Here is a 23,291-nt window from a genome sequence, read left to right on the forward strand (position 1 = left end):
ATGTTAAATAATCATTCTTACAGTTTCAATTAGAAAAAATAAATACCTACTAATTCCCAATATTTTCGAAAGTGTACATCAACTGAATAAATTTGAAGACTCTACGAGATTCTGTATCTCTGATAATTAGTGAATATCAATTATTAAATTACTTTTGAACTTTTTTCTATTATCAAAGAGAATTTATTGTTTATTTTCGTTACAAATAATGACATAAATTTCTTATTATGATTATGTCGTGTTTCCTAAAGTAAACAACAACAAAAAAACATAAAATTTGATTATCTTTTCTTTGAAGTGCTTCGAATGGATGGGGAATTTTTAAATTTAACTCAAGTTACAAGAGAAGATATGGGAGCTTATTTATGTATTGCATCAAATGGTATTCCACCATCAGTCAGTAAAAGAATTCTATTACAAGTGAATTGTAAGTATTTTTTGTTACTTGTTTCAGTCTCTTGTATGTCATATAAAATTTTATATAATTTGCAATTGGCATTTTAAAATGGTTATAAAAATATAAAATTTTAGTATGAACTATGTATATTCTATGCATATTTCATATTTTTTTACCACCCAATTTTAATCAATACTATAATGACAATGTTGTAATAAACGAATATTTTGCTCATAGTAGACTCTACAACGCTAACAGTGTCCTCTTTTTTAAATAAACCATGTTTTAAAAAAATTGCATACTGTAGTGTATTAGGCACTTTACCTTAAACATTTTTTCATAATCTACTTATATTTTTCTTTTTGTTTTATGCATAATTTAGAAAAAAGGGGAAAAATATGTAATGCCTTTTTAAGAGTTGTAAGGAAAACTTCAGATGGTATAAGCATACATGAAATGCAGCAAAGCGGAAGCAGACGGTAGGGCAGACAGCGCAGATGATTACTTTGGAATTTCTTTGAATTGGTTTGTTTTCAGGCGGTTTTTCTAAGAGTGAATAAGTTTTAGTAAGCTCGTTTACGGGAAAATTATTGCTCTGTTAGTAAAATAGCCGGTTATTTGTTACGGTAGAAAAAAAAGTTAGAAATTATTGAACATTATCTGCCAAAGAGTTTCTAGTATTTTTGTTGTCTTAGTATGGAATGATTTGTACAAAATAACATCTGATGGATGAAATGAATTAGGATTAATGTAAAGTCTTCACGTTTGTGAAAACTAAACGTTTTCTTATAAAAAAAAGAGAAAAACAACTGGCTCTGCAGCTCACTGAAGTGCAAGCGAACAGTAAGCCGTCAATTTAATTAGAATGAACTTAACTTTTAATTTTACACATTCGATGTGGCTCCAACACAGAACTGAGCACTGGAAAAGAATATTTTGATTCTCGTTGTATCCCTGGATGTACCTTTCATTTTTCTGTTTCTGATTTGTCTCTAAAGATTGGATTATATGTTTTTTCTGTTTGTCAGAGACTAATAACTTTAAATTTTTTTTAAGCGCATTGATCTTGATCTTAATTTATCTAATGAATAAAAACCCCGCAATAAATTCCAAATACAAGAATGTAGCACAACAGTATTTATGTGCTTGTACAACAACGTGCGCTACTTTTCAATGTGAAAACATTTTATGATCAAACTTTGAAATACAAAGCCGGCAATTACTTTATTCCGTATTGAATTGCCAGTTTAATCATCACGAATCCCGCCGTGACACTAGATATATCTTTGTGCTGAATTTCAATAAATTGTGGTATCTGCCCTCAACTTAAGGGATTTTAAGCCATTTTGTGCATTAAGCACACATGTCTGCATCTGCAACAATAAATAAATGACTAAAGCATGGAGGGAAAAAATGTAAAAAAAATTTTTTTTATCTCAAATGCATAAGTATTAAATTCTTCCCCTTTAACGGGGTACTTAAGTTAACGAAGATTAAGTTAACAAATAACGAAACGGTAACGAATATATTTTTAAAATTTTTTATTTAATGACGGATACTTGGGGGTTTTTCCCATTGGCCACAGAAATGCCAGAACTGCTACTCTCTTCTCGTTACCCAATGGGCACCTGTAGCGAAGCCACGGCGGTGGAGCAGCGGCGCCCACGTCACACAACCACAAACTCGTTTATAGGGCGGGTCACAATCACACACAAAGGAGAAAGGACATAGAACACAGAGAGAGAAAGAAACATCCATGTCCTGAGCAGGATTCGAACCCGCGACCAATTGCTCCACTGTCAGACACGCTAACCATTCGGCCAAATAACTTTATATATATAATTTTATGAAGGAAACCATGACTTAATTTTTGTCAAGTAGCAATTTGAAAACTCTACCTATGAAGTATACTAGAACAATGAGTCAGTGTGTTGGAAATCAATTGCGTAACTAAAAGGTTTTTAATGTTGTTTGAGGTAAGGGATTTGAATAATACCATTCCAATTAGTGATATTAAGTCGTTCTCAAGCTTTTCTTCACGTTAATGTGTTATATGTTAATGATATGGGGGCTTAAAGCATATTAACACAGATTTAATTTACCCATAATGATAGAATTTGAAACATTGATAATATGTCCATTAAAGCTCGGATGTGCATGTTAAAAATATTGACAACAGCTTTATACAGGAAAAAAAATTCTAGGACAAAACCGTAATGTTTATCATCAAAAATGTTCTGCTAAATAATTGGTAAATGCGGCTTAACATTCTAATGACCTACACCCGTCATAAATAATACATTTGAATTACCTGAAAATGAATTTCCTAGTCTACCACATTTGCGATTATATTGTTCTGTAAGAAATCAATTCATGCATATTAACAAAAAACACATTCAATTCAAATACATATTAACACAAAATTTGTGTTCCAGTAATGTTAGAAGTGGAAACATTGATTTCTAGACTATCAGCGTATTTTATTTTAAAATATAAGAAACCCGATATATACCAATATATTTAATTAAAATAAAAACAAAAACAAATATTCTCTATTTATATTTAAAATAATAACCATTGTATCATAAGCGCTGCTAATCATTACCAACTGAATTTATTTTATAGCATTTAATGCACAAGAAAAATCTGATCAGACATTCGTCCAATTCCATACTTTAAAAATATCTCTTAACAATTTAAATATTATACTTTACAGCAATCAACTATTAAGTTATTAACTATCAGTTATTGTATTTTACAGCGATTGCTTAGGAATCAGCATAATGTCCTATCACAATAAAATAAACTTTTACATCTTGTATGATTTGTGATAAATATTTCTGCAAAAGAGATATTTTTGCATCACTTAAAAATTTAAGCTGGTATAAAATACAAGATTAAAAAAATAATCCAGAAGCTATCACAAACATTAACTACAAAGGCAAACAATTCTGCAACAATTAAAGCAATCTTTCCAAACATATCAGGTTAAAACTGTAAATTACAAGGAAACAATCTCCAATTTGTCTTATCGGTTCAAAATTATCACTTCAATCTGTTAATTACCTGAGATAAGATGGCATTTTCAGATTAAAACAATTTTCCTTTAAAAGATTTATTTCTTTTCTGCTCAGAATAATTACAATGCTGCAATTAACTTTGAAATGTGTTGTGAAGCTGTCATTAAGTAAAAATCTGGTAAAAGAATTCTTCTTAACTTAGTGTTGTGAAATGCAGATATATTTGATTAATGTAAAAGTCTTCCGTTACAGTGAAATAAAATAGTGTTTAGTTTTGTTACTTTTAGTTTTAACTAAGTAGTTGAAATTTATGACTGGTAAGTCTTTAATTAAATAATTTATGATTGTCAAAAATAGGTAAAACTTGTCCAAAATATATTTGTGTATTTGAAAACAGCTTTTAAAGCTGGAATGTTTACATACATTGAGTTAAGATAATTTTAGCGCTGTTTATTAAAACTTCATTTATTGCTTAACTTTAAGATAATAGATTTTTCTTTCTGTTTCAGTATATGTCACTACCTTCGAAAATTAATAATATATGATTGGCAATTATAAATTTATATATGACATATTTCAAAACAATTTATTTCGGTTATTCGGTATGTATTTTATGTATTGTAGTATGTATTACATATCTGGTCTCGATTTTGACATTTATGAAAAATTTTCCTTTTTCAAAACTGATTCATTCTCAAAAGTGCCCTTTTAGGTTTTTGAATACGAAACAAACAAAAAATGAACCATAATTAGAAGTTTAAAGGTGAATAATTGAGCAATTTTAACGTACTGACGACATGGCTGCCAAATATGGTGGCTTGTTTTCATGAAGTGTACTGGTGAAGCGTACTATCAGTTATTTTTTTATCCCTTTATTAATAGAGAAAAAAGAGCTTTGTGTATGCTTCGTAAAAAAAACTAATTTCTTAAAAAAAATATTGTATATGTGCATCCTAAATATATGATTTTTATTTTACATTGTAGGATTTTTATTTTACATTGCATCGGGAACGTAACTTCAGTGATTCTTATATTCAGTGCGCAAGAAAAAAAAGGACCACGCTGAATAACTTGTGACTGGATCTTCATGTTCTAGGACTCAATTTTAATGGTCCGAGGGGGTTACTTTGATTATGCTAATTAATAAGTGCAGACGATATTTTAAGTTACGAAATCAAACATAAAAACCTACTCTCTCTGATTAAACATACCTTTTTGTGAGCGGATAAGGATTTCTGACCACTAAAATATGTATAGAGGGCAGCAGCAATCTGGGAAATATATTTTTAATAGTTTGGTCAGAAGAGCTGACGATGGTTTGGACCAATTAACGCTAATTGTACTTTTTGCATATTTTGCCAATCTCGAGAATTTTTAATAAACTTAAATAAACTTTATGATCTATTAAAGTGCCATCCAGGTGGCAAAAATAATGCCTAAATGCTAGTTCTTTTTCCTGTAGTTGGCATGTGAAACAATGCGATATCTTATTGAAGCTTCTCACACGAATTCTACTCACCTATTTGTGGGATCCCATATTAGCTACAGTTTCATCGCAGCCAACTGCTATTGAATCCTTCAGGCTGATTTTTCATTTGTCAAGTGATCAGTAATACTAGGTGCAATGGAAGCTGGATGATACGTAATAATTGTCACATGATTTATGTAAACGTCGGGGCAAACTTTTCATAATGCTGCTATATTACAGCTTCTCTGCTTCGTTTCTTCTCACACTTTTACACAGATATAGGTCGAAATTTAAGTATAAATTTTCATTCCTTGATTTTTATAGTTTCTTATGATTTTCATGATTTTTATTGTTGTAATAATGATACAATAATAAATAATTGCTATAAAAATATCGAATTAAAATTTTTATTTAAATGTCGACACTTTATTAATTATAAATATAATAATACTTTGCGCAAATTCCGCGTTTGAGCCAATTCAAGGTAACAAACAAATAAAATGCTGTTCTTAACTGAAGTAATGAACGCTCCTTACAATCCCACAAATCTTTATTTATGCTCTTATTTCATATTTTGTAATCTGGATCTGGCAAACTAGTTGGAAATAGTTTTTGCAGTTAGTTCATAAGTAATTGGCCTTTGTTTTCCCTTGTCACCTTATATGTTTCTATTTGTGTATCATTTTATATGATTCTTGAATTTTTGTGAAATTTACATGACAAAATTTTCTTTAATGTAATAATAGAATGCACTACTTTTGTAGATATAATCGTATGGGCTGATGACAAGATTATATTTTTTCAGTGCAATTGTTTTCTAATTTTAGTTATTTTTATAAAATTTTTTCAGAAAAATTTATCTATATATATATATATATATATATATATATATATATATATATATATATATATATATATATATATATATATATATATATATATATATATATATATAAACTTTTTTCAATGATTATGACATTTAAATTGTTGTTTGATAGTTCAACCAAAAATTCGAGTTAGTAACCAAATGGTAGGAGCAGCACTAGGCAGTGACGTTTTACTTGGATGTCGTTTGGAAGCATCCCCTCGTCCACTGACGTCATGGATAAGAAATGATGGAATCATACTTCTAAATAACAAAAAATATGAAATCTCAGAAGTTGCTGAATCTTACAGGATCCACATGCAGTTAAAGATTAAAAATTTGGATGAGAAAGATTATGGTCACTACAAGTGTGTTGCCAAGAATACCTTAGGCGATAAAGAAGGATTCGTCAGATTAATAGGTAATTTCTACAGCAATTCAATCAATTTTAATGAAAAAGTGTTTGTAAGTTTTAAGGCAATTTTTTTGTAAAATATAATTTATATTGAATCACTTTACTGCAGGTTATCTTTATAACAAATGTAATTTTAAAAATATTTAAAAAAAATTAAAACTCTTTCTATTTCTTTTTAAAATAAGTTTCAATACTCTTCTTCATACTTTGTCCAAATATGAATTGACTTAACTATAACTAATCGAAATCAACTAAGGAGATGAAATTAATCTGTAATGCAATATCTATTAAGACTTTTAAATTATAAGCTAATTGCTCCCCCTGTTTTTACAGCGTGTTTGGGAACAACTCTGAAAGCTTCCAATTGTAAGAACATTTTGGATTGCAATTGAAGTTATATTTTGCAACATTTCCATATTTAACACATAAGGCGTCTGAGCTCCTTCCTCTATGAAAACAACTACCCTTTATTTTTTCCACCTCAATTAATTTTTATTTTATATGTAGAAGTAAATTATGATTATTGTTTATTCATTTTTATAGGAAATAAAAATATTTGTTAAAAATTCAAATTATACAATACAAAATAGCTTAAATGAGAAAAATTTAAAACTTTTTTCTATTATCATTTTTTAGCGCATTTCTTAAAAAAAATTGCTATAACTGTGGATAATCTTAAGGAGTACTTCATCTTCGATATCTGTCGAAAGCTGATGCAAACCATTTATTACAAATAATTAATAACCACCATTCATTGGCATCTGTATGGGAGCTTTAGTGGGACGTATAATGAAACTCTTTTATCACTTACTCTACATTTCTCTTTCCTCTTACTCAATCTTTCAACACGTTTGCATTTAGTATAACTTTAATGATTTCGTATTCTTTATCTGCCTGTTAGTTCGGGATTGCGAAGTAGGTACTCGTCTTGTGTGGTCCATAATAGAAGGTGGTGCTCTTAGAAATCTAATTATTGACCCTTTTCTATGTTTGCAAAATATGACCTACCATGAAATATTTTCTCTTAGTACTGAAGGTTGTAAGATCTGGAAAGTGTACTACGCAGCAAAAAGGCCTTACACGTAAAAAAAAAAAAAACAAACAACAACAACTGTAGAATATAAAGATTTTTTTGATGATAATGAACTTGCAGATGAATATTTAACTATTTGTTTTCTTGGCGAAAGCAACCATCAAACAGAAAAAGAGCAAAACCTACAATCATCTTAAACCAAATAATAATTTGAGATTCTATGAAATGAGCAATTTTACTGAAAATGCATACCGACAATATGAATGCAGAAATAAACGTTATGGTGAATTGTATGCAAAGTCAATTATATAAAGTGTGATCGTATTGCTACCATACAAAATATAAATCTAGAAAAACATAAACAAGCATATCGCAGGAAAATTGTAAGTTGCTATTTTTTTTTCTTATTCACTATTTTTTTTAAAATTTCATATTTTGTTTTTTATAAATGAGGAGAAAATGTTTACTTTTCAATTGTTACGAAACTGTAGGGGATTCTTCAATCCACCGTTTAGGACTTGGGAGAAAAAGTGACAGTAAAATTATTAACAATTCGCTGCCGAAGCTCTCGTTTCGGACACAAGCTATAAAAATAAGAATGAATAATTTTCTGCACCAAGTCTTTAATTCTGAGTTGCATGTACTTTATTAAATATTATAATTCTAAAACAAATTTTAAAAAAATATTATCATTTCACGTAGAGAAGCCTAAAGTATCAATAACCCAAACTCTCTTAAAAAATTATAGATTATGAAAATGTAATAGGCATAAAACCCATTAATGATATATTTTAAGCTATTTTTTATGTATTTCCATGTACTTTTATGTACATATTATAAAATGAGCTTACGTCTTTTGCTGTTGTATAAATGGAATTATTTTAAATTGTAAGCGATGTATCAGAAAACAATATTGAGGTACTGTCTGTTGGAAATATGTCCCTTTTTATTGTGTTCCCTTATTATTTTTAATACAGGATTGCTCGTAGTAAGTTAGTGACATGAGTCGTTACGTCATACGTCATTATTCTCCCCAAAAATAAACAAAGGATATGCAATTAAATACTAATTTTATGCTGAAATAATAATAAAATATAGATTTTGAAATCCCAGAAAATTTTAACTATATGGAATGCAACAAAAATTATTTTAAAAATGAATTAATGTCGCAGAATATTTTTTTATTCAATTCGCAATACACCATAAATAGACTCAAACAAAGTTTCAGAATTTTCAGTTGCAAAAATATTTCTTTAAAAGTAAAATATATATGTTTTAAATTAAACTTGACAAGTACTTAAATAAGAAAACTCATTTTTAAAACATTTTAATTGTTTATAAATTATCCCAAACAATTCAAAAACACTATTATTTAAGAAACAAAACGAAAATTGTGACACATTTAGACACAGAACATATTTTGAATATTTTTGTTGAAGATCAGTATTGATTAATTGATTGCTATTATTTGTTTTAGTAGGTAGTTTTACCTGATTTGTAGGTTGTTTTTGTTCACTTTGCTTTCCCTTCAATATTATTTGAAAAGTTTTCTTCTTTTTTTTAAAATATGATTTTATTTATTTTTAATAATATATTTTGCTTACATCTAATAAGTTACTTGAAATGGTTTTGGTCTAAACCACATTATAATTTAGTTGTAGTAATTGTTAGAGAAATTCGTTTTGTTTAAATTAGTTTGTACTATTCTTTTCAGAAATAAGTCCCCCAACAAGTAGTCCCTTTTCAACTCAATCCCATGAATTTTACGTCCCTATTCAAAGAGGTAAGACTGTTTAGAATTTTGATACAAATTTTATGTACTGAAAAGAACTTAGTTAGCTAATTATCTTAATAAAACACTCAAAATTCATTAAAATATTTTATATCCTCTTGATGTAAGCGTTGTTCAAATAAAACGTGACTAATTTTCAGGTTTAAAGAGGGCGATTTACATAGTTGATTTGCAGAATATTTATTATTAAACTCAGCATATTTTTAACAACCCCTAAGCATTTCTTCTAATGTGAATCAACCCTAAAGACAAAGAAACTAAGTCAAGAAACATAGTTAAACTCAAATAATTTAGCTTTTTCTTAGACCTTGTTTAATCTAGTAACGTTTTAACTTAAATACTAACAGTTTTAACTATAATTAATTTAGAATAGGTTTTATGATGATGAATGTAACAGATTTTTAAGGAAAAAATTTATTACGTTCATTAATTGTTTTATACTCTGGTGTCAAGATCTGGGTATTATAGGGAGCATTTTTAAATAACTTTCTCGTTTCAACAACCTCTATTTGCAATAGTTTCACTATAAGAGAGAAAAAATTTGTATTGGATTAGATACTAATACCAAACTGCCATAGTTTTGCTGAAGTTCCCAAAATAATACTTAAAATTTCATGAACTTTATCATTTATGTGAAACAAACTCTTGTGTTGACGCTTTAATTCAAGAATTTGGACGGAAATAAAAAAAAATTTAACTTAAAAAAATATTTTTGCATCTAACAAGTGTGTCTAAAAATTTACATATTTAATAATAAATTATTTTTCTATCATTCAATTAGTCCATATAACAAGTATTTTTGACCATTTGAACTATAGTTTGCGAGAGCTTAAAGAGTTTTTTCCCCTCATTGAATTGAATAAGCAACTTCTGATAAATACCTATTATTTTGTGATTGGTCAATAATGAATTAAATTGTTTGCAGTCTTATTACATATTTCTTTCTCTTTAATGCTAATTGTAGTTCGTTATTTTATTATTTTCTTTTAGTCAATAAATTTATGTGTTTTTGATATAGGCTCCACTGCTACATCCAGTGAGTCAAATTTAAAGAAAGCTTACGGGATACCAGCTCCTAACTCATTAAGAGATGAATCTCAGAGTTTATCATCAGGTTAGTAGGAAAATTTACGTATTTGTTTATAATATGTAGCTAAAATAAACTACCCAGAATTATAATGCGGTATTTTTTTACAGTTTATTTTTTAATAACACATGTAAAAATTAAAGTAGTCTTTAACATAAACAAAACATATATGATAGAAAAGAATAGTTATTTGTCATTTTTTGCTTATATAATGTTTTGTACTTAAAATACTACCATATCTACAATAAAACCCTATTTTTCAAGAATACATTTTTCTGCACTATCGTTTGGACATACTATTAGTATAATAGCAAAGTCTGTGGTTCATTAAAAACACTCCCGACACATTTTTTAAAGATTTTTTAATGATTGTTTAAAGATTAAAATGGAAAGAAAAATAATATTCATGGGAGGTAAATTAAAGTTTTATTCAGAAATTATAGAAGATTTGAGGGAAACAGATTAAAATCTTTAAATTTTCACTGTGCACTCATTCTAGATTTCGTGCAGTGCTTTATTATAGTTATTTTAAACTTTATTTGTGATAATATTTTCCTAGTTTATGAGGGGAAAAAAGGACTTCGTTCAAATAATACATGATTTTCAAACACCATTTTGAACAAGATTTTAATTAAGCATGTAATATATAGTGAGTGGGACATGTAATATCTTCTATGTGGCACATTCATATTCTTATTTGTTACACATTCCTAAATTATTATTGATGTATTAAATAACTTATAATTCAGAAATCCATGTAGTTTTCTTTTTTATTTTATCAGACCTCTGCTATTATTTTCCATTTTTATGCTGCTACTATTATGTTTAGTATTGTTTCTATTTTCTAATTAAAATTCAAACTTCATTTTTGAAACTAAAGCCCGAAGAAACTTTTTTTCTTAATTCAGAGACCAATATAGAGCATTAATTACATATTTTCCTATTTGATAATGGCACACGTTTAAATAATTTTTATTTCCTTTCTTTTAAAAAATAACTATGACTCACTTCATGCATTGAATGATGATAAAAAAAAAATGATTTCCGTATAAACTATTTTTTTTAATTTAATGATTAATTATTATCATTCTGTTTCTCCGAGTAATTATAGTACATTATGTATACTCTTAAGGGAGCAAAACAGCATTATTGAAAAGTAAAAGTTATTGAAAAGGTAATGAAGGATAAAAGTTTACTTTTTTTCTAAATGCAAACTAGATATTAAAGTATTTCTGCATTAACCAACCATAAGCTAAGGAGGTCATTGAGGTTAAGGCTCTACAATTTCGTGACCAATGACATGGGTAATTGCTATATGGTTTGCTCTGTTTCCCAGACAACCTTGTACCCAAAATTCTGAAGCTGGGAGGATACTAAACAGTAACTGGGAAATAAGCCCCAATCTTTCCCAGTGAGAGATCAATGCCTTAACCATTGAGCCATATGGTTCATTTAGATATTTCTCATTATTATAATATTGCATTAGTATATAAATTAAAAAAAAATATTTCCCTGTTGCAAAGCAAATATTTTCCAATTTTAAAGGAAACTCAGTAAGTTTGTTTTTTAAAGAAAAGATTTACAAACAAACTGAATTTCAAAATATAGGTAATTTAATTTTATGAATTTGAGCAGATAAAAAAAATGTTATAACAAATGTTGAGATGATTGGCTATAACACCGTTATTTCTTTTGGTCCAAATACCTCTGAATTCACTGCTTAAAAACACAGGTACAGATAACGCTTCAAGATGTCAGATATCAAAGACTTGACCTTGTCCTCACTGTAAAAAAGGGGGAATTAATTTTTTTTTTATCAGATGTAAATAAGCAGGCAAAGAAAAAGGCGAAAAATTGTCACATCAGCACTTCTTGAGGAATCAAAAATATCCTGATTTCATTCTATCTGGGAATTCCAAGACTTTCCAGAAGGGCCAGACAGCGAACTATTCCTGAATATAAAAACATGTTTTCTTTTATTAGGAGATTAGTTGAATAGAAAACAAATTCTCCGAAAAACCATCACACATTTTTAAATTTCTTTTTCAAAAATAAGTCAGCAAATTCATTAACAAAGACCCCATAGTCAGCTAAAAATTTCTCCATCATAATATGTGGTATGAGACCAGTGGGAGTATAAAATGAAAAATAAGCACAACCCACTCTTTCACCCACTCTTTCTTTATCATTGAACATGGAACCATCTTTATAGACATGCAGCAATGAATCTCTGGGATATCTATTTTTAATAGTTGATAAATTTAATACCAGCATCGGTGAATCACCCATGTGTTTTCTACAATCTTCCAAATCTATATCACTGCTAGCTATTAATATTTTAAGGAGTAATTGGGCATATAGATAATCTGTGGATTTTGGTGAACGTTTGAAATCAGTGACTGCAGATTTAGCTTTTCATAGAGAAGAGTGCATTTTTTTCAAGTATGCTACTAATTGGGGACTTAACCAAAGATGTACCAAGATTTTTGGTGTTCCAATAAAGATAGAAACACGGTACATTTTACTATATTCTGGCAGTTTTGTTCATACTTTTTCTCTCGGTGCACCATTCATAGTTTTTGATTGGAAGATTAGTTTAAACTTTTCTTCATGACTTGACAATTAGAGTGCATGTATAGTTCTTTGTAGTTTTCTTTTTAATATTTGTCTTATGATAAATAAAGTAAGCATTAACAAGTTTTTAAGCGAAGCAAAATCAAAAATGCAAGTTTCAATCTAACGTATAATTTTTGAAAAAGTTAGGGATTAAAACATCAAATCCTGTTTGATGCTGTAAACAAGAAAACAAGAGGTAGATAAGAGAAGATGCTATAAGACGATTAATAGAAACACTTTCAAATTGATCAATTCGATTGATCAACTGAACCAATGTATATATACAGTGATTTTGATTTACCATGCTTTCATATTAATTTTAATCTCTGTAATATATTCTTATTTTACATAGTTTTTAACAAGGGATTTTAAGAAAATCCATTTTTATTTAAAAGTTTTGCAGTTTTAATGATAATAATATGTAATGATTTTTTTAAAATGTAATAATTATGTCTTTTTTTATTTTATTGTCATGTAAAGATAAGCAATTGAGACAAGGTAAAGATGAAGGGACATCAGATCATGATCAGTCACACCGTAAGATGTACCCAACACAAAGAAGCCCTACAGGTACAACAAATCTATAAACTTATAATAATCATTCTTAAAAATTATGGTTTCATTAATAGCAACATGATATATTTTAAAATTAATTTAAATAAATTGTTTTTTAGTTTAAACAGTAAGAGATAGTACCCCACAATAATTAAAGTGGCAAATAATTAATTAAATTGAATTTAAATTTCGTAACTTTGTTAGTTCTTGAATATTTCATTACGAGATTATGAAATATTGTTCTATATTTGTTTCAACTGCTTAGAGTTCAAAATCGAATTTATTAAACTGGAAAACTAAGCAAATTGACCTGACTGCTTGAAATGACAGATATTTATCCCACTAATGCACTTTCAAACAATATTTTACAACTAACTTCTAAATTAATTTCTTGTCAACACTGAATGTGCTATATTAAATTATTTTCTTAAACTTCATAATTTTGATGATCAGAAAATGCTAGGCAGGAAAGCACGGGATCAAAAACAAGGCAGAAACTTAATTGGTACAAAAGTATTGAGACAAAAATTTTCTCATTTCTAAGACATGTTTAGCTTATTAAATTTTATGGAAGTAATGTGAATATTTTGAGCAAAACTAATCAAAATATAATGCTTAAGAAATTAAAACCCATCTTTCTTATTTATTAAAGTGGATGAAAATTGCATTAAGTGTAGCCTATCCATTGTTATATTTAATTTTTGTTATTTCGGCTGTATGCTTTCTTCCTCATATATGCTTATCTGGAATTTCACTAAATTTCTTAATTACTTCTAAAAATTTAAATTTTTAATTAATAAAATAGTGATAAAGAAAAATAGACAATTGACTAGTGGGAGCATTTTTAATAAATATTTCAGAATACCCTTATCACGAATCACGTTTATATATTTTTTTTATCAAAAATCATGCATTATACTCCATATTAAATGATACATAAATTAGTTTTGATGCATACTTTTTTTAAAATATTTTTTGAAGTTTTTATGATTGACGCATGCTTTATAAAAAGGAGTTTGCTTGAGCAAGACATAAATTGATTAACTGAATGCCAAATCAGAATGGAACTTATTTTAACATCTTAATGCAATCTTGAATAATCATTCTTAAATATTTGATCAACGTTAAGACCAAATAAATTCAAGTTATAAACAGAAAGCTAAACATATTCCAACTATCAATTGCGAAAAAAAATTAAAACAAAACAAGCTAATATAATAATCTAGCTATATAAGTATGTTTTTCATATTAATATAAAACAAATAATAATATTAAACAAAAATACTTTTAAACTAAGTCATTAAATAATCACATTAGTTACATAGTTACATTATGAATTGAGTCTTATTATTTTAAATAAATACCTTTAAAAATAATATAGCTCTAAGTTACCTGCTTTATTATCACAGTAAATTTTGAGCAGCTTTTTTCATTCATTGAGTCTTTAGTTTATTTGAGCACATTATCATTTGATTAAAGAAACACGCATCAAAATGAACTAAAATATGTATAATAAGACGTATATATACGCCAAACGCACATAACTATTTAAGTAAGTCATATTACTTCATGATTAAATGAAGTATTTTTTAATATGTCATTAAATAGTTCTTAGCATTCTAAATATTTAAAAAAGAAACGAAAATTAATTTCTAGAGATATTAAATCAATTTGATCTAAATTTTAAATTTTATCCTAATAAATATTTTGATACTAATATTTCAATTTATAAATTGGCAAATATGCATGTACTAATTAATTTATTTGTATAAACTCATTTAATTTACTTGTATTAACTTATTTATTTTATTTGTAATAACAAAATTGAAACATTATGATTTGTGATTATGATTTTTATACTATGATTCAATAATACATTAAGTTATGCGAATAATAATTATTTTATAAGAAATATTCTTTATGTTATTGCCTTTAAATGCAAAAACGTTTTAAAATTATGTTTAGAAAGATAAATTCTTAAGTAGCTAATTGAGATATGATAAAGAAATCTCTAAAAATAAGCTTTAAATATATCGATGGCTTGTCTTAATTTCAATCTGCTATTATAAATGTTGATTGTCTAGTCTAGTATATACACGGAGGAAACGATTCTGGTAAAATTTCAACTCCGCATTGCAGTGGTTAAAAAAACATTAGAATTCTGATTAATGGATCCAAAATATTCAATAATTAAACCATTCATTTGATAATATATCCATTCATATAGTTACAGTTTGTCGGAAATTCAGTTTTTCTAAAATATAATTCCATCTACCACTTTAGCAAAAAATTCAGAACTGAAAAGTGAATTATGTATTGGGTTACTCTGAGGTATCATGATAAAAATACCAAACTTTGTCACATTTTATAAAATTATATTTTCTTGTTAATTTTACCAAAATCATTACCAAAGTCCTTCGTTAAAAATTACAGAGCGTTTTGGTTTTACCAAAGAACCAGAAACACAAAGTTTTTTGCAATATTCTGGTAGTTATAACCATTCTTTTTCTCAGTGTATATGATATATTTTGACTGCTCTATTATATAATGACAATATCAATAACATCAACAATATATTAAGAGTGTTTGAAGGAATAAGTGATAGATATAATCTAACACCAAATACTGTTTTGTTATATATTATATTATTCTATACAAATACATTTTAATATTCATTTATTTTTATTTGCAGATACAAGTAATACGTGCCAAACACTAGCTTCTTCACTTACTACTTTGCTAGTTATTAGCATAGCAATTTTACAGTTTGCTAAATCGTCTAATTGAAGAAAACCACGCATGGTTTTTTCTTGCTCATGCAGGAAATGTAAATGTACAGTTACTGCTGATCTATGCTTTAAAAATGTTGTAAAAATCGTGTAAGATATAACAATGTTTAAAATTATGTAAATTACGATTGACGTGTAAGTAGCAATACCTAAATAACAATATTTTGGAAGGTGAGGTATTGATATGCCGTATAGAAAGTTTTGAATAATGAAGGAAAATGTTGCTTGGAAATAATTATAATTTTATTTCCTTTTTTAACTTCCCCTCCATGAAATATTTCACGTTTTTTTTTGCTTTCCTTTACGTTATTTATTTTTACATTTCAAGAAACATAATTTGAAATTCTCTGTTTATATTTATGTGTCTAATATATTTTTCTATACGTTTGAAAGTATATCTGAATACTTTTCTGAAGAAAAGTAAAGTAGTGCATTTCATTTTCGTATTAAACATCTAAATTAATTAGAGCAGCTGAAATACACTTAGTTACTTTAAAAAGTTAAATTTTCATTCATAATTTAAAAATTTTAATATTAAATAAATATGGTATTGTAAATTTCGATTTTGTTATAATTTTCCGAATTTTGATTGTATATAAATTACAAATCTGGTTTTGAATTGAATTTATCCATTTCTATTTTCATTAATATTAAAAACTAACTTTATTATCAAATATTTCTAACTTCATTCGATTTAAATTTCTACTGAAAAAATTTCGAATTGCTTTAAATTCTTTGCAGTATTTACTTAGTTTGAAAGAAAATATCATGAAATTTTATTTTTCAAATTAGGTAACTAACGTTTTGTATGGTGATCTATTTTTATAAACATGTGCTTTAGCATCTTATTTTTTCAGAAGAAATTTAAATTCTAATTTACTATATTTAATTAGGTTTTAGACATTAAGCTTGTAAGACATATCATAATAAAAAAATCAATAAGTAATCATGACATGCGAACATAAACTAAACTAACTGTTTGATATTTGTTATGATAGTGTTTCAAAAAATTATATTATAATAACTATTACTTTCATGACTACATGCTAATAATAAATCTAACGTACATATGTTAGATATGATATGTTATTTATTGTTTAAATAATAATAATCATTGTATTTAAAAAAGAGGAATGTTTAATTAATTGTAATTATATCCTTTTTATTTCAACTCATAATACATAGTTTTAATTCTTTGCACTAGTTACTATTAATTTTTAAAGAAATGTATTATGAAAATATCCGTATAAAGCTAAGTAGATCGCATTATTATGACTTTTACTTTTGTTCTTTCCACAAAGATATTATTATTATTATTATTAAAAAAAAAGTGAAGATTATTTTTTAATGCTGCCTATTAGTTTAAACCAATTAACTTTTAATCTACAAAAAATGCTTAGTAAAATAGATATCTCTCAAAGAAAAAAATCACAAAATATTTGATACCTTAATTTAAAAATGAATTTTTAATCAGATTGTGAAGATAACTATTTTTTTCCACTGAATGTTAGAGATAAATATAATACGTAATTTGAATCTATTATTGCATTAATACTTTAAAATATGTTATATTTAAGTACTTATAATTTTATTTTATCTTACGTGTCATTTCATAAAAAATTGATATACTAATTTTTTAATTTGTGTTTTAAATTTCAGAAAAAAAAAATTTTGGCGAAATTTTGGTTTTTGTAACATGTTTAAGCTGCTTTATTATTTAAATGATTTCATAAGCATGTTGTTTGTTCTAGGAAAAATGAAACTCAATTTTTAAAAATTTCAATCTATTTAACGAAAAATAAATACACATATACATGAAAATAAAAAATACACAAAATGTTTGAAATTCTAATATGCATGTTTTTTTATTAATACTATACTATAATAACTATAACTATTTGATTGCATGCAAATGATAAATCTGGCGTAAATTGAGTAATTTATTAGTTTCTTATCTATTTAATACAGATGGAACTTATAGAAGTTATTATTGTTTTTAACCACACATTATTGTATTTCGTGTTGTATTTATATACATTTCTGATTGGTGCAAATTATATTGCTTGGAAAATCCACGACGAAAACATTTTTGAAGAGAAATTTGAGTCATAAAAATGTTTAAAAGTACATTTCTGTTTTTCTCACTTTTTCTCCCTCACATGCTTGTATGAAGAATAATATTTTATGCATATCTACGAAATCATGATTTTGAACTTAAATATTTTTGCTGAAATAAAAACACGATGGTTTAATAGCTTCAGAAGCAACTTTGATATCAATTTATGAAATATTTGTCTTGAGTTATAATTCAACTTGTTGCTTATTAGATTTTTAGAATTAATTCGTTAAAGTACAAAAAAGAATTCAATATGCTACATATTTTGTAGCAATTAAAATAAATTATAATATTACACGTGCAGTGCATGTCTGCAGTGTTATGAGTTTCAAATAAAAAATTTAAGAATTTTTAATAAAACTTTAAGTATAGTTACTATTCCAGCTTCGTAAAAAAATATTGTACTTATTGGCATGTTGGTTATGTGATTATTCTTTAAGAATTAATGTGATTATTCTTTAAGAAACAATAAAATGTAAATGTGCCAAATTATTCACAAATAAAAAATTATAGTTATTCTTGTAATTAAATATTTCCAAACATTGTAATTAATTGTTTATTTTTTCTTTTCATCAAAAACATTTATTGGTTGTTAATTTACGGTTATAAATTAAACATTTGTTTATTTATATTCGTGCAACTGTAAATCTATGGCTATACATAAAAATAATATAATAATATTATTTCTAATATGTAACATTATTTGCTTTATCCTTATTGTAATTATTATGATATTTGTAAATAAAGGGTTGATACAATATATAGCATTTTTAATTTATTAATTTGAATTGTAAATAAAAGAATGTGATTTCATAAGATTTATGTATGTTAGAATGAATATGTCATTGTATCATAGGGCATTATATTTCGGATGAATTATTAAACTATTATTTTTTATTTTTTTATTTATTTAATAAGTAGGCGTTATAGTCAGTGAACTTGATTTTACTCTTGAATATTTTTAAAAATTAGATAATTTGTGGTGAAATTTTCCCCCCAGAATAGTTTATCCATATTAATATAAAAATTTTATCTCAAACATTCAAAAATTTCTTCATAATATTGGTGAATTTCAGATTTAATCTAATGAAAATTTAAAAAAAAGGTTTTAGAAGTTTTTTAAAATCTTTTTTTCCTCCATTTAAATGTTTTAATATCAATAATTTGATAAATGAGGAAAAATTCAGCAGCCAATTTACGCAAACTTTCCCCACAAAAAGCTTTAAAATGTACAAAATAATGTGTGTTAAAAGAGATAACATAGAAAAAATGTATGAAGAAATATAAAAATAAGATCAAATTTTTCAGTTGGGATTTTTTTTAGTTGCAATTTTTCATCACTCTACTTTATAGTATTTTTTTCAGATTTTTACTTCATTCAGGTATGTAAATTTTCCAATTTTCCTCACAATAAAAGCAAAATTGAGATGAAATAAAGCACGAAAAATCCTTCTTACCAATACGATGATATATTTAATGAATTCTCGTTACATGCAGGGAACTTTCTTCAACTCGAGACTATTTCGAAACATTGGATAATTTTAGGCGATATATATATATATATATATATATATATATATATATATATATATATATATATATATATATATATATATATATATATATATATATATATATATATATATATATATATATATATATATATATATATATATATATATATATATATATATATATATATATATATATATATATATATATATATATATATATATATATATGTGTGAGGGGGGGGGTGTGGGTGTGTGACACTTTCTTAAAGCGTTTGTGTAATAAATGCTTTTCTGGATCATTTGAAAAACTGGCTTATCATTAAATATCTTTGTAAAATCAATTGAGTGAGAATTTATTTGATAATTAGAGTTTTTGATACGTTTTATTTTTTTTACTTTCCATTTGAATCCGAAATACGATAATCATTTGCATTACGATTTATAAATGTTCAAAAAATTTTTTAATAGTATGAATTTAGATTAAAAATGCCAAAAAACAGAGAAATAGGTAAAATATGTTTAAATATTAAGTATTTCTTTAGTATTCATTTTTTTATGAATATAATTAATTAATCTTATAGTTGTAATAACTAATGTATGATTTAATATCCCCCCAGATTTAATAGATTATCATTCTAGCGTTTTCATTTTCTTACAAAATTGATATAAATTTATTTTTTTCTAAGATAATAAATAAATTTTTAAGTAAAAAGAAGAATACCATAATATAAGAAATTGGCTAAAACTAATGCAAATATATTCGACTGATCTGTGTTGAGAGAAAATAATTTTTTAAGAACTTTGAATTAATAAGTATCTCAGGATTTTAAGCTATGCCTATTAAGACTGATGTAAACTATTGCCTAAAAAAACTGTTATTTTGAAACATGATATTATCTTACTGGTATTACACCATTAACTTATATTAACTTTTAAACTTATATTTTGCATATTGTGGTCATTTTATTATCTTCCTGTTTGATCGTTTTTGAAGTATATTTGATGAAAATGATTACCATGGTGAATATGTTGATAAAAAAGATTTTTGCCAGTCTCGATGTATTAAAAAATTTAAACAAAAATATGTTAATTAGCTTCGATATTATTTGCTTTACATAATTTAGTCTTAAAAAAGTTAATTACTTAAAATTATATTTGAGCCATCTAATAAACGTATGAAATTTAAAGAACTGCAAAATATATAAAACCAATAACTTTGCCGAGAAAATGTATGACCATAGCAAAATTACAAGTATATGGTAAACTTTACCATGTTTTTAGACACATGGGGACACCAAAAACTTGGTCATTTTTCTTGAAGCACCTTGATTTTGATTTTGGTAAAATTAATAATAAATATGGCTTTATATGTGATAAAATTTCATAAGTGTGGCAAAATTTTGTTTATAGCAAAGCATAAAAAATCATTTTCGGCTAAAATTTGCTTTTCAAATATTTATTTTTCATACGTGTATGGTAATACAAACCATGATTTTAAAAATCAAGATTTCTGGTAAGGCGTTAGCAATCGAGCCGTAAAATTACCAAATGAGTAGTTTCAATAAAGTATATTTTGGTTTTATTACTATAATAATGTTTTTCTTTTCAAACTTTTTTAACCAGAAATGTTATTGCCATACTGTACTGTAAATACCAAAATTTTTTTATCCTTGTTACATTAGCGCGTGAATGGTAATTTTGTAAAGACATTGGATCTGGAAAGACAGTTGGATAGTAAAGGATAGTCATTTGAAGAAAAAGTGAATTTCCAATAACTGATAATCGAAACGCAATTAAGACTGATGTAAAATCAGCATAAAAATAAATAATCATAAAAAATGATAAATAGTTTTTACTATGTATTCTTTTGCAGTTTTGTATACTCTGCAATATTTAATGAAACAAAAAAGAGCACCCATGTGTTTTTAAATGCATAAAATTTTATTTACAATTAGTCTTTGAGTATTTTATTGAATTTGGGTAAAATGGAATATTTACTGGCAATTTTAAATCATCAAATAAAGAAATCCTAAAGCGTAGCTATATTGATTAAATCTTCATTCATAAAATTTCTTGAAAAAAAAATTCCAAATGAATTAAAATTGAAAAAAAATATCTCCTTATTTTAGTGTTTTCACTTTATCATTAAGAATTACTTCCGGAATGTGAACATAAATGAGCTTCGAACCTCAACTCTAAAGTTGAAATAACGTGGTTGCGGAAAAAAATAAGAAAATGGTTTCACAGACGAGCCCATTTTGATTACGATGAAAAATATTTTTTTTTTATTCCATAAAATTCTTAAGGAAATTTTCAGTACTTTGCCACAACTATTATTAAGATGATTATAAAAGGATTTGCTGATTTTTTTTCTCTCTCCCTTTTTAAAATCATGATAGCATGAAAGTAATGTCGTGGTCATAAATACCTTTAAACGCGTCTGTGGGCTCGACCGAGCGTAGAAAATTAACGCGAAACCAACGTCCCGTTATTCTCTTGTCTCGCCTCATATTGATCGTAAAAAAGCAATTATTCAAGCAGACAAATCAGAAAGAAATAGAAAAAAATTAAAGACAAAAATTAAACTATTTTATAAAAAAAAAATGATTTCTCAACAACAATATTCAATATGGAACATAAGAATTTTAAATTAGAATAACATTTATTTTTTTTACCTCAGAAAAATAAAGTTGCTAATTTGCATACAATATTTTTGCCATTGTATTTTAGGTCATTTATTATTCTTATTTATTATTATTGGTTATTTATTATTTGGTTATTTATTATTATTATTCCTAACGGTTATTCATAAAACTTCAAAGTAATATATTTTGCATGCATTATTTAAAGTGTTTGAAATAGTTTTAATTAAAAATATGGCTTTCGAGCATTTATTTATTTAAGTTACGAAAGAAACAAGTAATGAAAAGTAAACCTAGATTTAAACCTTTCAAGTAGATAGCTTCAACCATATCTGGGTGGGTCGCGATGACTCAGGGAATTGAGTATTCCCACACCTATGAGGTGATTCGATTCGAATCCTAGCAATGACTCGTTGATAAGAATTTTCTGACCAGCTCCCACCGACCATAATGTTGACCTAAAATTAAAGGACATATATTAGGGGAGAAGTCTAGCTTTCATTGGCATGACGTAAACTATTTCTCCAAGTTTAGGAGTAGTACCTGTGTACAAAAGAAAAAACAGCATTTAGAGGCAAATTTAGAAAAGATTCTATAATTGGGTTTGCATCATCCTCTCCTCCTAAATAATACTGTAAATGGGGAAAGGTTGGGGTGAAATAATGATTCGTTTATTTTTTTTTATCCGGGGGTAGTTCTGTATTCACTATTGATTAACAGTACCTTACTATTAATTTAGATTTTTCTTTGAGAATACATTTATATCATTCATGTTAATTAAATCTGCAAACACATTTTGATATTGAAAGAAATAATAAAAGGTTGGTTGGCGGAAAGCAGGCTACCTAACCATACATACAGTTGTCAACCTCCATACGTACCTCCTGACTGTCACTTTGCCTCTTATGCTCTGGAACTTAGTTCAAATGACGCTCTGCTACATCTGAGTAAGTTGCTCACCCTCTAAGTTTTTTTTCCCTGG

At 26.4% G+C, this 23,291-nt stretch overlaps 1 protein-coding gene across 1 annotated transcript in view; it reads left to right on the plus strand.

The window, feature by feature from the left end:
• The window catches only part of LOC107452585 (lachesin), a 209,306-nt gene extending 190,393 nt beyond the window's left edge, over positions 1-18,913 (plus strand). Inside the window, exons 5-10 of the mRNA XM_071178483.2 lie at positions 299-427; positions 5,884-6,171; positions 8,913-8,981; positions 10,009-10,104; positions 13,174-13,263; positions 15,941-18,913. Coding sequence (XP_071034584.2) covers positions 299-427; positions 5,884-6,171; positions 8,913-8,981; positions 10,009-10,104; positions 13,174-13,263; positions 15,941-16,035 — 767 coding nt within the window. The 3' untranslated portion in view covers positions 16,036-18,913. The remainder of the gene's footprint in view (positions 1-298; positions 428-5,883; positions 6,172-8,912; positions 8,982-10,008; positions 10,105-13,173; positions 13,264-15,940) is intronic.
• Positions 18,914-23,291: the final 4,378 nt, after the last annotated feature.

This window comes from Parasteatoda tepidariorum, chromosome 6 (assembly GCF_982258835.1).
Source record: "Parasteatoda tepidariorum strain Cologne lab strain chromosome 6, Ptep-v5.0, whole genome shotgun sequence".
NCBI lineage: Eukaryota > Metazoa > Arthropoda > Arachnida > Araneae > Theridiidae > Parasteatoda > Parasteatoda tepidariorum.